Raw genomic sequence first — 15,808 nt, 5'->3', positions numbered from 1 at the left:
GTGGGAATGGCTACAAATGCAGATAAAGCCTTTCTACCACTGTTTAAAGAAGAAGAAAACGAAGATGTTGGTGCAGAGAATGATTTAAAATTAGAGAGAAATATAACATGAAAACTTGTTAGTGAAATGTTACATTCAAAACCTGATGATTACATCAACTTCCTACGGATGGACAGTAAAAAGTTTAATAACTTGTTTAGAGTTACTTTGCCCTCAAATAGAAAAAGGAGACGCAAATATGCGAAAGTTGTTCTCTTCTACTTGGTCTTCTAATGAGAATTCTTTAAAATATAACAACATGGGAACACAAAGCCTAAATAGAGTGAGGTGGCGCCGTGGTTAGCACACTGGACTCGCATTCGGGAGAACGACGGTACCAACCCGCGTCCCACCATCCAGATTTAGGTTTTCCGTGATTTTCCTAAATCGCGAAAGGCAAATGCGGGGATGATTCCCCTGAAAGGACGCGGCCGATTTCCTTTCCTATCCTTGACGCACACTCCGACTTGTGCTCCGTCTCTAATGACCTCGATGTCGTCGGGACGTTAAAACCACTCTTCCTTACATGCGAGGGTAATCCCAAACGTAAGGTCTTCTATTTTTTTTATAAGTACATAGACGTGTTTATATCTACAATGGTTTATATCAGTTTACAGCTTGAACATTTAGCTATTTTTCGACATAATCACCATTTCTGTCGATGCATTTTTGTAGACGTTGTGGCAGTTTTTGTATGCATATGTCATACCAGCTCGCCACCATGCTGTTCAGAAAGTTACGAACCTTTGCTTTCACCTCGTCGTCGGAGCTGAATCGCTTTCCGGCCAAATGTTCTTCTAACCTAGGGAACAGGTGATAGTCACTGGGCGCCAAGTCAGGATTGTCGGGTGGGTGGGTGATTATGTTCCACTGAAACTTTTGCAGGAGAGCAATGGTTTGCCGAGCGATGTGTGGGCGAGCGTTGTCATGGAGAATGTGTACGCCCTTGCTCAACATTCCTCTTCCCCGGCTCTGAATTGCCCGTTTGAGTTTTTTCAGAGTCTCACAGTACATGTCAGCGTTAATTGTGGTCCCAGTGGGCATAAAGTCGACCAACAATACCCCTTTCCGATCCCAAAAAAAACGGTTGTCATGACTTTACCGGCAGACTGTGTTTGTTTGAATTTCCGCAGCTATGGCGAAGAAGGAAGCCGCCACTGGCGTGATTGTTGCTTGGTCTCAGGTGTAAAGTGGTATGCCCAGGTTTCGTCACCCGTGACAATTGAGTCCAGAAAGTTGTCCTGTTCGACTGCAAGGCGGTGAAGAAATGCGCGGGAAGCATCAACACGTTGCCGCATGTGGTCCTCACTCAGTCAGCATGCGTGGTGGCACCCATCTTGCGCACACATTCCGGTTGTTCAATGTTTCCGTTAAAATTCTGTGAGTGGTGCTTCGGGAAACCTCAGGAACCAACGTGCAGAGATCATCCTGGGTGATCCGCCGATCATCACGCATGCTTTTTTCAACCTTCAACACTGTCTCCTCAGAAATTGACGGTCTCCCGCTCCTTTGTTCGTCGTGAATTTCGGTCCGACCAGCTGCAAATTTTCTACACCAATTACGAACATTTTTGACATCCATGCACGACTCACCATACACTTCCGTCAATTGGCGATGGATTTCAATCGGTGCAGTGCCCTTTGCGTTCAGAAACCGAATAACTGCGCGCAATTCGTACTTGGCGGTAACGTCCAACATGAGCTCCATTCTCAACGGCTGCCAAGCCGAGACTGAGCGCCTCAGCGCTGCGTGCGCATGTTTACACACAGCGCGTGAAGCACTCTTCATAACAGTGAGAGCAACTGCCACACAGAGTTCTGTACTTATAAAAAAATAGGAGACCTTACTTTCGGGATTACCCTCGAACATATAGCCTACATCGTCTGTAGAACAGCCGGAGAACTTCCATTTCTTTTGTTTCATTGCACTCCCGTTTCTCCATCATCCATTAATTATTGATTTCATTCATAACCTCTTTCTGCGTAAGATGTGGCTGGGTAGGATGTGATACCTCTACCATTTTGGTAATTTTCGGCGCTATTTTGTTTTCATCCATAATCGTAGTTTGCATAATTCTGCAGATTGACCATACAGTGAGATAAATTGTAAAAAATAAATTTTCCTAATACATATGGGACGAAAAATAGACAAAAGCAGCGTCCGCCATCTCGTCGAACTTTTCAGTAATCAGAATTATCTCGCAAACACGATCTATGCTTGACAAACACGTCAAACAGCACCCTACACGGCCAACTGTTTGGCAAACAGTGTGCAGTTTGACAAACAGTTTGATCGTGTGCGGGGCCTTTACCTGCTACGGACCTCTGAGGGTGACGCATGCGCATGCGCAGGCGGTGCGGCGGCAGCTGCAGGAGACGGGCCCGCGCGTGCTGGCGGCCCACTTGACGCGCGTCGACCTCTCGCTGCTGCTCGACGCCGCAGACCTGGGGCTCGGCATCGCCTGCGGACTCGAGCTCGTCACGCTGCCGCACGGCCGGCAGCTGCGCCTCGACCTCATCGAGAGGCAAGTACAAGTACAAGAACAAGCAATCGCTCTGCTGGCTAGCGCTCCCATCAGGGCGTTCCCCACACCGCACTCGGTCTAAACGCCCCTCCCTACACACGAACCAATTTATCGGCCGACCGACCGAGCGACCGATTTCGTGGAGATCAGATTCAGTTTTCGTTCCAGAGAGATTCTCGTGGATGTGGAACATGTCAGAAAGCATAACACAACAACAAAAAACGAGCGGTTACGCAAAAAACAGGAATTATTTTTTAAAAGCTATATATTTTCGAATTGTTTACAAGACAACCTCCTTCAGAATGCTTGCCATTACAACTAATACATTTTTCCCACCGGTGCTTCCACTGTTCGAAACATTCTTTGTAGTATGCAATTTTGTCATATGATGACATGATGGAAACCGTGGCTGTTATTTGAAGACAAATGTTAATGGTGTTAGGACAGCAACCAGCCACAAATTTACTTTCAGTTCCTTTATTCGAAGGGTACCGTTACCGCTTTCGAATCGTAGTGATTCATCTTCAGACGGTTTACACGCTTTCCTTATGACATGTGGTGTGTTTTTTACAGATTAATTGTCCTAAAATATAAATAATACATAATTATAAGCACGCCATACACAGATGGTTACGTTACAGATTTTCGTTGCATGTGACTTACGTGAAATGTCGGTTTGGAGTGTTTGTTTTAATAACATTCGTCCAACATATGTGAATACATTCCCACTGCATTCTTATTGTTGCACACGTAAATTTGTCTCACTGAACACTTTAGATTTGTCACCGAGAAGATTTCTGCCACGCTCCACATGTTTTGATGCATACAAAGAGCTTACAAACATATGAATATCAAAGATGCTATGGTATATCGCAACATTTGAAGATGTCCTATGTTTGGAAACGATGATATATTCACTTATGCAACTGAAATGCCTTTTACACTAGTATAGAGACATTGATTTTTTTCAGTTGATACTGTTACATTAATTATAAAGTTGCTTTAAGACTTGCTAATCTGAACAAATCTGCATTTGCAGCCCATATTGCTGAAGAAAAGCATTCAGTGGGAAACATTGAGAACAACTTAAAAATTTTACATCTAGCAGAAAAAGGAGCCACTATGAATATATTAGAAGAAACAGAAATACACACACACACAAAAACAGCACCCCAGACTATATCCTTAATGAACAAACAGTGTTAGCTAACACCCCTTTCCTGAAAAATTTCCAAAAATTATTTTCCAACCTCCAAAGCAAATAATACCAGTACGCCTATCTGCAGATCAAGTAGCAAATTTATGTCACTATAATTCTCATGATGCTAAATGTAATTAAATAATGTACTATTTTACCTATACAGTACAAAAAACCAACTTTATAATTAATGTAACAGAAAAAATCAATGTCTCTGTACCAGTGTAAAAGGCTTTTCAGTTGCATAACTGAATATATGATCCTTTCCAAACATAGGACATCTTCAAATGTTACAATATACCATAGCATCTCTGATACTCACATGTTTGTAAGCCCTTTGTATGCATCAAAACATGTGGTGTGTGGTAGAAAACTTCTCGGTGACAAATCTAAAGTGTTCAGTGAGAAAAATTTACGTGTGCAACAATAAGAATGCAGTGGGAATGTATTCACATATGTTGGACGAATGTTATGAAAACAAACACTCCAAACCGACATTTCATGTAAGTCACATGCAACGAAAATCTGTAACGTAACCATCTGTGTATGGCGTGCTTATAATTATGTATTATTTATATTTTAGTGCAATTAATCTGTAAAAAAAACACACCAAATGTCATAAGGAAAGCGTGTAAGTCTGAAGATGAATCACTACGATTCGAAAGCGGTAACGGTACCCTCTAAATAAAGGAACTGAAAGTAAATTTGTGGCTGGTTGCTGTCCTAACACCATCAATATTCTTAGTAGTTATCTTTAGAAACGGTTGACAGCTTCTCCCTGGTTTCTATCTTGACTTTTTCAATGTTGTCAAATCAGTGTCCTTTCATGCCCCTTCTCATGCGTGGAAATAATAAACTGACTCTTAGGCCGGTATTACACTATCAAATTTCTTTGTCCAATATCTTTGTCCAATATCTTTGTCAAAGATATTTGATAGTGTAATAGGGACTTTGTCAAATGTCGTCCAATATTTGATCAAATCTAGGGCCTCGCTGTATATTTGATCAAAGAAACCGCTTGTCTTCTGTTCACTGTAATGTGACATGTTATCATATGGAGCGCTAGCATCGCTGCAGCGTTCTGCCGTCTGTAGTGTTTTTATAACCATTGCCGGTAAATACAATTGGTGTGTGCCGACAACTACAAAATTAATAAAGATGTCTGAAGCTGATGAGGCGCTTTACAACGTGAGGCACCCTGAATACAAAAATAGATTAAGAAGATTGGAGACCTGACCAGAACTGACCTGACCTGACCTGACCTAACCTAACCTAACCTCACATAACCCTCTCCTGTAGCAAGGAATCGGAGTGTTACAGCGAGCCTGTCTTCTGAAGATGTAGCAGTTCTTAAGTGAATATTGTGCTTTGTGATATGAGGATACACTTCATTGGGCACATACAGAAATGTATGCTCATCCATTCTTAAGTAATTGATGTACGACGTGACGTCTTCCACTGTAAGCTCACGTAACAAGTTTTGTTGAATGCTTTTATCGTGTCGTCGTAAAACCCACGGCTTCACCCAGATTAGATTAGTTTTTCGTTCCATAGATCCGTGCTGAGGAGATCCTCGTGGATGTGGAACATGTCGATTTTTTTAAGCTGAAATAACAATACTAATAGTATGAATAAATACAATACACCATTTGTTTCTATTAAAAATTTCGCCAATGGAGTAGAAGGAGTTGGCTAGTAGTAAGTTTTTCAGGCTCCTTTTAAACTGATCTTTATTTCTAACTAAATTTTTTATGTTTCCTGGCAAATTATTGAAGACGAGTGTTCCTGAGTAGTGGACCCCTTTTTGAACTATAGTAAGTGCTTTTAAGTCCTTGTGCAGATCATGTTTGAACTGAGTTGTTCGTTGGAAAAAGAGATATATTATTTACGACAAATTTCATTAAGAAGTAAATATACTGAGAGGCAGTAGTTAGTATATGCAGTTCTTTGAAGAGGTTTCTGTAGGACGTTCGTGAATTTACTCCACAAATAATACGTATTACACGCTTTTGGACTCTGAAAACTTTTGTTTGACTTCAAGATTTACCCCAAAATAATATCCCATATGACATTATGGAATGAAAGTAGGCAAAGTATGCAAGCTTTTTCATTTTTATGTTGCCCATGTCTGCTAACACTCGAATTGCAAATACAGATTTGTTAAGGCCTTTCTGCAGTTCTGTGGTGTGCTCCTCCCAACTGAATTTATTATCAAGTTGTAATCCCAGGACTTTAAGACTGTCAACCTCGTATGTATGGTTCCATTTTTCCCCCACTTCTTTTCCGCATGTGCACACAATGCAATTGGGGTACGTACAACTGCTGTGGTTAATAACAAGTTGTTGTCAGCCATCTTGAACTTTGACGAAAAATTTGATGACAGTGTAATACCCCTTCTAGCGCTACGTCAAAGATCTTTGTCAAATATATTGGACGGAATATTGGATCACATCTTTGATCAAATCTTTGACAAAGAAATTTGATAGTGTAATACCGGCCTTAGCCAGGTCAGGCAACTAAGCTGCGGGGATAGCGCAACTATGCCATTTTTAGCCAAAAACTTTCTAACATAGATAACTGTGTGTGCAGGTGCGTTGTCGTGGTGGAAGAAAGAGTCTCCTGTCTGCCACAAATCGTCTTTTTTGACGAACACCATTGCGCAGTCTTCTGAAAATGGTCTGTGAGCACAAGCTGTCGAATTTTTTTCAATATTTTCGTCAATTCGGGCAGTTGATGGACGTTCAGGAAGAGGTTTGCCATCAATCGACATGTCGCCATTTTTAAATCGAGAAAACCACTCGTACACTTGAGTTTTTCCCATAGCGTCACCTTGGTAAGCTGGTTTCAACATTAAAACAGTTTCAGCAGCATTGTTACCCAGTAGAAAACAAAATTTCAGAGCTGCACATTGTTCACTTAAACTTGCCATCATAAAAAACGAAACAAGAACAAAACAGCGCTAGCAAAAACTATCACTGCAGACGAACAGAACAAGCCAGCTCGACAACACAGGCGGCACTGAACTGGCAATGAGCTGCACTTGACACGCCTAGCGGCACAAATGCGTACTACACAAGCTCCGCCCACGGCGATGTTAATCCTTTTTTCCCTTCGTAGTACTTACTGCCCTGATTTTCGAGAGATTATCAATATATGTGAATACGTTACAGTAAACTGGAAGTACTACTGTCAGAATGAAACATAGTTAGGCACTTTTAATAAATTCATCATACACAAATTATCTCATTTTGGACTGTTGTGACCAAGTGCTGTCAAAACGGAAAGCTAACAGTCCCTGTTACCCCCTCTCCCAAGGTGGCTTCCGCCAGCTCCCCATCTCTGATGATGCCCTGCTCCCCTCCGTCTACCCCTCCTACCAACTTTGAACCTCCCTCCATCTTCCTATGTTTGTTCCTTTGGGCACCCTCCCTCCCTTCTCCCCCCTCCATCCCTCCTACCTTTCTCCCCACTACTCCCCCGGGCTTCCCCTCCCCCATCCCTCTACTCCTCCTCCCCTCTCCTCTGCCATTGGCATGTTTTGTTCTCCCCTCCCCCCCCCCCCCCGCCCTTCTTACCCTCTTGGCAGGTCCGCCGGACTCGCACACGTTACGTGGACATTCGCGCACAGGAGATCATCGCCATCCATGTCTCGTGTGTGCCGTCGTGTTTTGTGTTCAGTGTTCACCGTCACGCTCCATCGTTCACATATACCATCAAAGTCATCACTCATCAGTGCTTGTGCGTCGTGTCAACAGTTTGTAGTGTGGATTGTCATCGAGTGTAAACGGCTTCCTGTTTTTTATGTTCATGTGTCTACTGTTTTTTCCCCGCCGATTTGTTCCAACTCATGTGTCTTCTCTGTTTTACCATTGTAATATCTTGGGCTGAAGAGCGGCGTAATGTGCTGCTGCCAGCCTACCTGTTGTTTATACGGGTATTAAATTCACAATAAAGAAAAAAAGTCCCTGTTTCTATGTTCATCTGTAGAGAAGAATGAGTTGCCTATCAAGAAATCTTTCAAACTCTGTTTAAATTGCGCCTTATCTGAAACCAGATTGATGAAAATTTATTGGAAATGTGTGTTCCTGAATATTGGACCCCTTTTTGGACCAAGGTAAGAGATTTTAGGTTTTTGTGTAGATTGTTCTTATTCCTAGTAGTGATCCTATGTATTGAGCTATTTGTTGGAAATAGAGATATATTATCTGCAACAAATTTCATTAAGGAATAAATATACTGAGCAGCAGTGATTAGAATACCCAGTTACTTGAACAGTTTCCTACATGATGTTCTTGAATTTACATCACAAGTAAGTGTGGTAACAACACAAAAAAAAAAAATGTTCAAATGTGTGTGAAATCTTATGGGACTTAACTGCTAAGGTCATCAGTCCCTAAGCTTACACACTACTTAACCTAAATTATCCTAAGGACAAAAACACATACTTATGCCCAAGGAAGGACTCGAACCTCCGCCGGGACCAGCCACTCAGTCATGACTGCGGCGCCATAGACCGCTTGGCTAATCCCGCGCGGCAGGTAGCCAACACGTGTCCTGACTGGCTGCACTTAGCGATTACAGAGCTGACCTGCTGTGATTTGTTTATATTTGCTTCATTGTGTTTATGTTCTACTTCATCAAATGGTTCAAATTGCTCTGAGCATTATTGGACTTAACTTCTGAGGTCATCAGTCCCCTATAACTTATAACTTCTTAAACCTAACTAACCTAAGGACATCACACACATCCATGCCCGAGGCAGGATTCGAACCTGCGACCGTAGCGGTCACGCGGTTCCAGACTGTAGCGCCTAGAACCGCTCGGCCAGCCCGGCCGGCTCCACTTGATCCAGCTTGGTTTTACGCACAAACAAAAACGGGAGTTTGCTTTGTCTGTTTCAAAGGTAACAAGGCAAAAAAAAAGCCTAGAGAAAGCTGTGGGGAAAGAAGTGGTTAACGTAAGAAAAAAAAATTACCCACACTCTGTTACTTAAGAAACTGGGAGCCAATGATTTTCGTAATTACTTAAGAATGGGTGACTCATGCATTTCGGAGCTGCTGTACATCATCAAACCATTCTTAACGAATTAGAATACAGTCTTTAGAGAGGCTGTGAGCTGCGAGGAAAGACTGTTAGCTACATTACGGTTTCTAGCCACTGCAGAAGTTACGAGGATCTCAAATTCAGTGCTGTTTTATCCCCACAGTTATTGATTAAAACGATTCCTGAGACATGCAGCGTTTTTTTTTTTTTTTTTTTTGTAGCTGCCTGAGGAAGACCCAGCGAAGTAAATAAAACAAAAGACGTTCATGTAAACATAAAAACAGAAACATAAACATAAAAAAACATAGAAGATTACCTGTAAGTTTAAGAAAAGCATTTCATATTCGAAGAAGAAAAACTACACATGGCGGTGGCGCACATTGTCTAATAAATACAACAACAGATGCATAAGAAATCAAGAATTTAGGAACTGTTAGAACTATAAAAATTATCCCACACTTTGTGATTCTTCAGTTTCTCCCAGCGTATTTGTTGATCGAATAGTCCACAGGTGTACCTACTGCCGCTTCATAGTGTCCAACGGGCACAATATTTTGGCGATCAAACACGTCGCCATGGTCAGGTGCAGTGACGAACTGGGCTCCTCAGGGCTCGCGGCCGATTACTAATATCCCCCACCCCCGCCCTTCCGTCCGCGGTCCTCATGTAAGTTCTCTGTCAGCTCTGGTTGCCAGATCGTTTTGTTTGCTGATAGTTTTCTCAATTAAACTCAGTCCTGGTTCCCAGGCCTTGCTAAGATTATCTCGGTTGATGAGATCACCCGTGGTACGAATTTCTGTGGCCCCTCTAAACACGCTGTCTCATTATTTGGAAGTCTGTGCCAAGTTCCTAGTATGTTCGTACACCATCGCGCGATTCTCAGACAAACAGTGCTCTGCGACCGCCGATTTGTTGGGATACATCAGTTGAGTGTGTGTCTGGTGTTCTCAGTAAGGACCTTCGTTGGTGAGCACTGTCTGTCTGATACGTTTTCCAACATGACATGGAATCTTATACGCCGGCCTTCCGCAAATCGAGATCATCTCCGGCACTTCACAATAATGCTCGTGTTTTATTGGGCGAGCAAAAGACGGTTTTACTCGGTGCTTCTTCAATATGAGTCCGATTTTTCCCGATAGTGCGCCAGTGTACGGTATAAAGGCAGTGGCTGCCTGTTCATCCATGGTTTCTTCCGTCTCCATAGATAGCACTGTTGCGGTGGGGCGGAGAGCGCGCCTGATCTGCGATTCTGGGTACCTGTTTTTTTCGGAATACAGTTCTGAGCTGTTTCAGCTCCTGGACAGACTCTCTACGTCTCAAATGGTTCAGATGGCTCTGAGCGCTATGGGACTTAACATCTGAGGTCATCAGTCCCCTAGTACTTAGAACTACTTAAACCTAACTAACCTAAGGACATCACACACATCCATGCCCGAGGCAGGATTCGAACCTGCGACCGTAGCGGTCGCGCGGATCCAGACTGAAGCGCCTAGAACTGCTCGGCCATACCGGCCGGATCTATGTCTCAAATGGAGCGCGTCCTGCGTATATTGTTCTTAGAACCCCAGTCCTTCGCGGAGGGTTGTGGCAGCACGGCGTGCGTTTTCTTCCAATAAACACCGTGACCCAGGGTGCCATCAGCTCTTCTGTTGAGCATGGCGTCCAGGAATGATCATCCTCTTTCTTCTTCAGTCTCCATAGAGAATTTGGAGTTCTAATGTGTAAGGAAGTCTAGGAGTTTGCCCATTCCATAGAGCCAGGTGACGAACATGTTATCCACATAAAGGAGAAACACGTGGGTTTCCATTTGAAAGAGGCCAGGGCTTCCTCCTCGAAGTACTCCATATACAAATTCGCGACCACAGGCGAGAGAGGGCTGCCCATTGCGACTCCTTCCATTTGTTCGTAGTATTTTCCATTAAACAGAAAATATGTGCAGGTCAGGGCACACCTGAAAAGGTCGGTCGTCTTATCGTCAAATTTCTGACCAACAAGCTCTAGTGACTCTCGTAGAGCTAGCTACCAGTGAGTAATGAAACGATGTCAAAACTCACCAGGACATCAGTCTTTCACCCTGTTTTACAGAATCCACAGAATTGCAGATATGATAGCCGGCCGGAGTGGCCGAGCGGTTAAAGGCGCTACAGTCTGGAACCGCACGACCGCTACGGTCGCAGGTTCGAATCCTGCCTCGGGCATGGATGTGTGTGATGTCCATAGGTTAGTTAGGTTTAAGTAGTTCTAAGTTCTAGGTGACTTATGACCACAGCAGTTGAGTCCCATAGTGCTCAGAGCCATTTTTTGCAGATATGATAGGTGCATTTACCCACAAAAGGGCTTAGTATTTCCGTACAATAGGGCGCAAAGGCACCTCATAAAGCCTTGGCGCTAGAGGTCCTTGAGGCAAATCTGCGTCTTTGAAGAGAGCTCCAGTCTTGTTCTCCATCCTCTTTGTGCAGTTAGCGTTGATCTACCTGTGGGAGTCGTCGTCTATCAGGCTCTGCAAATTCTCAACGTAGCCATTGTGGGAAAGAACAACAGCAGCGTTGCCTCTGTCAGCGGGTAAGACGACAATCTCTCAGCATTCTCTCGGATCCCGAATCGCCGCCCGCTCTCTGCTGGTAATATTTGACTTTGTAGGATTAGTTCTCGTCAGAGCACGGCAGGTTTCACAACATACTTCTTCCACTGTCGCAGGCGGTAGTTGCGCTGCAACTGTGCTGACAAATGTCCGTAACCGATGTGTTCTTAGGGATGGGAGCCAAGCTAAGTCCCTTCTCCAGAACTGAAACCGCATCGTCACTCAGCTCAATGTCAGTCAGACTGATGACCGTCTTGCACGGGGCCTCCAGTGATGGTATGTCAGAGAGAAATACCCTCCATTGCATGTCAATATTTCGGTTTTAAGATTTCATTTCCGATAAGTATCGGAAATAAAACGCAAAAAGACAAATAGAGGTCATCGACGGACTTTAATTCAATCTATGTGCCACACGAAACCATTATGGATTCATTAAAAAAATGAAAAAAGTGCTTCATTTCTTGTATCTATATCGCTTTACTTCTTGCACTACGTGTCCCACATAAATCTGCAGTTTTCAAATTTCTCCATAAACAGTTACTGAAGACGAACATGAAAGTTCGTCGGTCAGTCGGTCAAAACGCCTACGTACGCACAATTTTTCGGTAGGACGATCGGTTGATTGTTGCTCGTGTAGGGGCCTTAAGCGGTCAGCACAAACTGGCGTCGAAGTCACCAGTACAGTGGTTCAGCTTTTTCTGGCAGTTTCTTGACTGCATATAGCGTTTTACAACGTGTAGCAGCACCGAGCATAATGCATGTGTTCATGACGTCTGCAGAGGAACTAAGATTTTTTAAACGTGACACTACAGAAGAAAACTTAAGGTTACACAGAGGGATAACTAATGAGGTGGTACTGAATCGAGCTGGGTATAAAAGAAATTTATGGCTGAATTTGACTAATGAAGGTGTTGGTCAGAAGAAGATCTTGAGGGCACTATTTGGTTAAAAACGATTGATAATTTCATATCTTACAGTTTCACATCAATACTTGCAACACACTTGTTGTTGGTCTGGGGACATGTCTGATGCAGCTCTCAACATAAATGTATCATGTTGTGCAAGTCTCTTCATCTTTGCATTACTCCCGTACAATACATCTGTTTGAACCTGCTTACTGTAGGTAAGTCTCCCTCAACAGTATTTACCACTCTCACATCCATTACCAATCTGACGATTCCTTCATGTCTCAGCATGTCCTTCTGACCAACACCTACATTAGTCAAATTCAACCATAAATTTCTTTTATACCCAGCTCCATTCACTACCACCTCATTAGTTACCCCATCTGTGTAACCTTAAGCTTACTTCTGCAGCATCACGGTTAAAAAACTTATATCATTTTCTTGTGTGTACTGTTTATCATTGAATTTTACTTCTGTATAAGGCAACACTGAAGACAATGACATCCAGAAAAGACTTTCTAAAACTTAAAATTCATGTTGTTGTTGTTGTGGTCTTCAGTCCTGAGACTGGTTTGATGCAGCTCTCCATGCTACTCTATCCTGTGCAAGCTTCTTCATCTCCCAGTACCTACTGCATCCTACATCCTTCTGAATCTGCTTAGTGTAGTCATCTCTTGGTCTCCCCCTACGATTTTTACCCTCCACGCTGCCCTCCAATACTAAATTGGTGATCCCTTGATGCCTCAGAACATGTCCTACCAACCGATCCCTTCTTCTGGTCAAGTTGTGCCACAAACTTTTCTTCTCCCCTATCCTATTCAATACTTCCTCATTAGTTACGTGATCTACCCATCTAATCTTCAGCATTCTTCTGTAGCACCACATTTCAAAAGCTTCTATTCTCTTCTTGTCCAAACTATTTACCGTCCATGTTTCACTTCCATACATGGCTACACTCCATACAAATACTTTCAGAAATGACTTCCTGACACTTAAATCTATACTCGATGTTAACAAATTTCTCTTCTTCAGAAATGCTTTCCTTGCCATTGCCAGTCTACATTTTATATCCTCTCTACTTCGACCATCATCAGTTATTTTGCTCCCCAAATAGCAAAACTCCTTTACTACTTTAAGTGTCTCATTTCCTAATCTAATACCCTCAACATCACCCGACTTAATTCGACTACATTCCATTATCCTCGTTTTGCTTTTGTTTATGTTCATCTTATATCCTCCCTTCAAGACACCATCCATTCCGTTCAACTGCTCTTCCAAGTCCTTTGCTGTCTCTGACAGAATTACAATGTCATCGGCGAACCTCAAAGTTTTTATTTCTTCTCCATGGATTTTAATTCATATTAGGTGTTAAAATATGTCTCTTTTTTTCAGAAAGCTACTCTTGCTGTTGTTAGTCTACATTCTACATCCTCTCTATGTCTGCCTCTGTAAGTTATTTTAACCGGAATTCGTGTACTACTTCCAGTCTCTCATTTCCTAATCCAATTCCCCCAGCATTGCTATCTTTTCACAACTGGTCACAGTTATCATTACATTTCTGATTTAAGTACTGTAACCCATTCGTATACTTCGCATTTAAAAAAAAAAAGTAATGCACTCTAGAACTCTAGATAATACACTGCTGCATAAGGAATGTGGCTAACGTACCGAGAATATTTTTAAAGCTGAAAGCGAGATACGGTACACTCGGCTTGGTGGTTGATGGGAGCGACCGTAAATGGGAAACGCGTTTTCTGTGTCTGCCATCAGCCAACGCAGCGACTGTCAACTTAGTTTCCGCGTATACTATGCATAGTGCCGGTAAAGAGTAGGTAGATTTCATATAGCGGTAGTATGCTGCGCCATGTTCCGTTCGCCAGACAACTTCGAATAACGGTTACTGGTAGTAATATGATAACATCAGTTTAAAGAAAGAGTAAATACAGATAGTTCAATGACGTTGCATGTTGCCTCGGTCTAATAAGAAAACAAAACATAATTTCTCTTTCTTGTGATTACATGTTAGGAACATGTAGGACTTTTTGTTTTAATGATGTCATTTCTGCGGAATCAGTTCAGCTTGGAACTAAGAAAGGAAATAAAAAAATTAAGATGTCATAAGATAATGACTGGTGTGTATATATAGAGGCTGTTCGCTAACGATGATCCGTATTCCGTTTTCCAGTGTGAAAAACGAGATTATAAATCGCAATAAAATAATCTCAGGCCATTCTGAAGTGAACGTGAAACCATTTTTCATCTACGTAAACCTGCGGCGTCAGGATACTGTTTTAGTAATAGCATCTTTTTAAATTTGTCATACACCCACCAATTTCTTTTTCTGGAAAGGAATTCAACATTAATTGATAACTTTTTAAGTTCCCCCTACTGTTTTTGATCCGAAGGTTAAAAAACTATCATGTAAATATGTCCATCCCTCTTCATTTCTTTGTCTTCTATTGCAGTCAACATACTTAATTCTTCCGTCCACGCAGAAGTTCATTCCAACTTGGACATTTTGTTTCATAATCTTGGTCTTCTCTGTCTCTGCAAACAGCAGATGTTTTGAAAGCATAGTTCAGCATGCATACAGCCTTCTGTCTTCTGGATTTTCGTCACTGTGTTTATCGTCAGTATCTGTCGCATTCCCAGGAGTCACTGACACGTAATTCTTCACTGTGACGAACAGACCTTATAGCGGATGAAAAATTGGAACATACTCAATATTTCTTTTTCCTGCTGGTTCTCGAAATATCATGGAAACAGCAAATACCACGTGACATTATTCTTTTCACCAGCCAGTCTGTAGTGAAAAACATCTCGGGCAGCATTTCATGTCACAAACTCCCGCTGACATAAGTGGAGTGAAGTTCCCGCTGACATAAGCGGAGTGAATTTCTCGCTGACATCACAAAAATTATTTATGCTATTTTCAGAGTACACAAGAACGTTCACAAATGTAGAACAACAAGTGGTCACTCTCAACAACTCTTGTCACAATTCTCAATACTTAAGCAAATGGTAACTAAGATGACGCAATGCGCTTCTGTGTGACTGATCACAACGTTGCTAAACCTCATTTATTGGAGATGGATTTCTGAACTGAGGGTCATGTACGAGAAGTCCTTGTACATAATTCGATTGTTCAAAGAATTACAACTACAGAATACCTAAATTAAACCACAACAAAGTAATCAAAGAGTAGCGTTTTCAGGGAAGTGGATAGATAGAGGGTAGCATTTCACAAGAAAACTTGGTCCTACAGACGACATTTTTTTTTCATTTTCGAACACAGAACCCACATCAGCGCTAGTAAAATCATTCACAGTTTTGTGACAAAAATGTAGTTATCCAACATAATAGAAAACTCGTGTCTTTATCAGAAGATATATTAATACGACAGAAAGCAGGATATATTTCAGTATATTGTGCCCCAGTCTTCAAGGTACCGCTGCCCTCGTGGCAAACTTCTTTGTAGTGTAGGCTACCAAGAGAATCGGCTACATCGCGTTGAATTT

General features: G+C 42.3%; 1 protein-coding gene across 1 annotated transcript in view; it reads left to right on the top strand.

The window, feature by feature from the left end:
* The window catches only part of LOC126088171 (SH2 domain-containing protein 3C), a 1,167,763-nt gene that overhangs the window by 1,113,736 nt on the left and 38,219 nt on the right, over window positions 1-15,808 (top strand). Inside the window, exon 11 of the mRNA XM_049906294.1 lies at window positions 2,391-2,563. Coding sequence (XP_049762251.1) covers window positions 2,391-2,563 — 173 coding nt within the window. The remainder of the gene's footprint in view (window positions 1-2,390; window positions 2,564-15,808) is intronic.

This window comes from Schistocerca cancellata, chromosome 6 (assembly GCF_023864275.1).
Source record: "Schistocerca cancellata isolate TAMUIC-IGC-003103 chromosome 6, iqSchCanc2.1, whole genome shotgun sequence".
NCBI lineage: Eukaryota > Metazoa > Arthropoda > Insecta > Orthoptera > Acrididae > Schistocerca > Schistocerca cancellata.
This window is presented reverse-complemented; position numbering and strand designations above follow the sequence as displayed.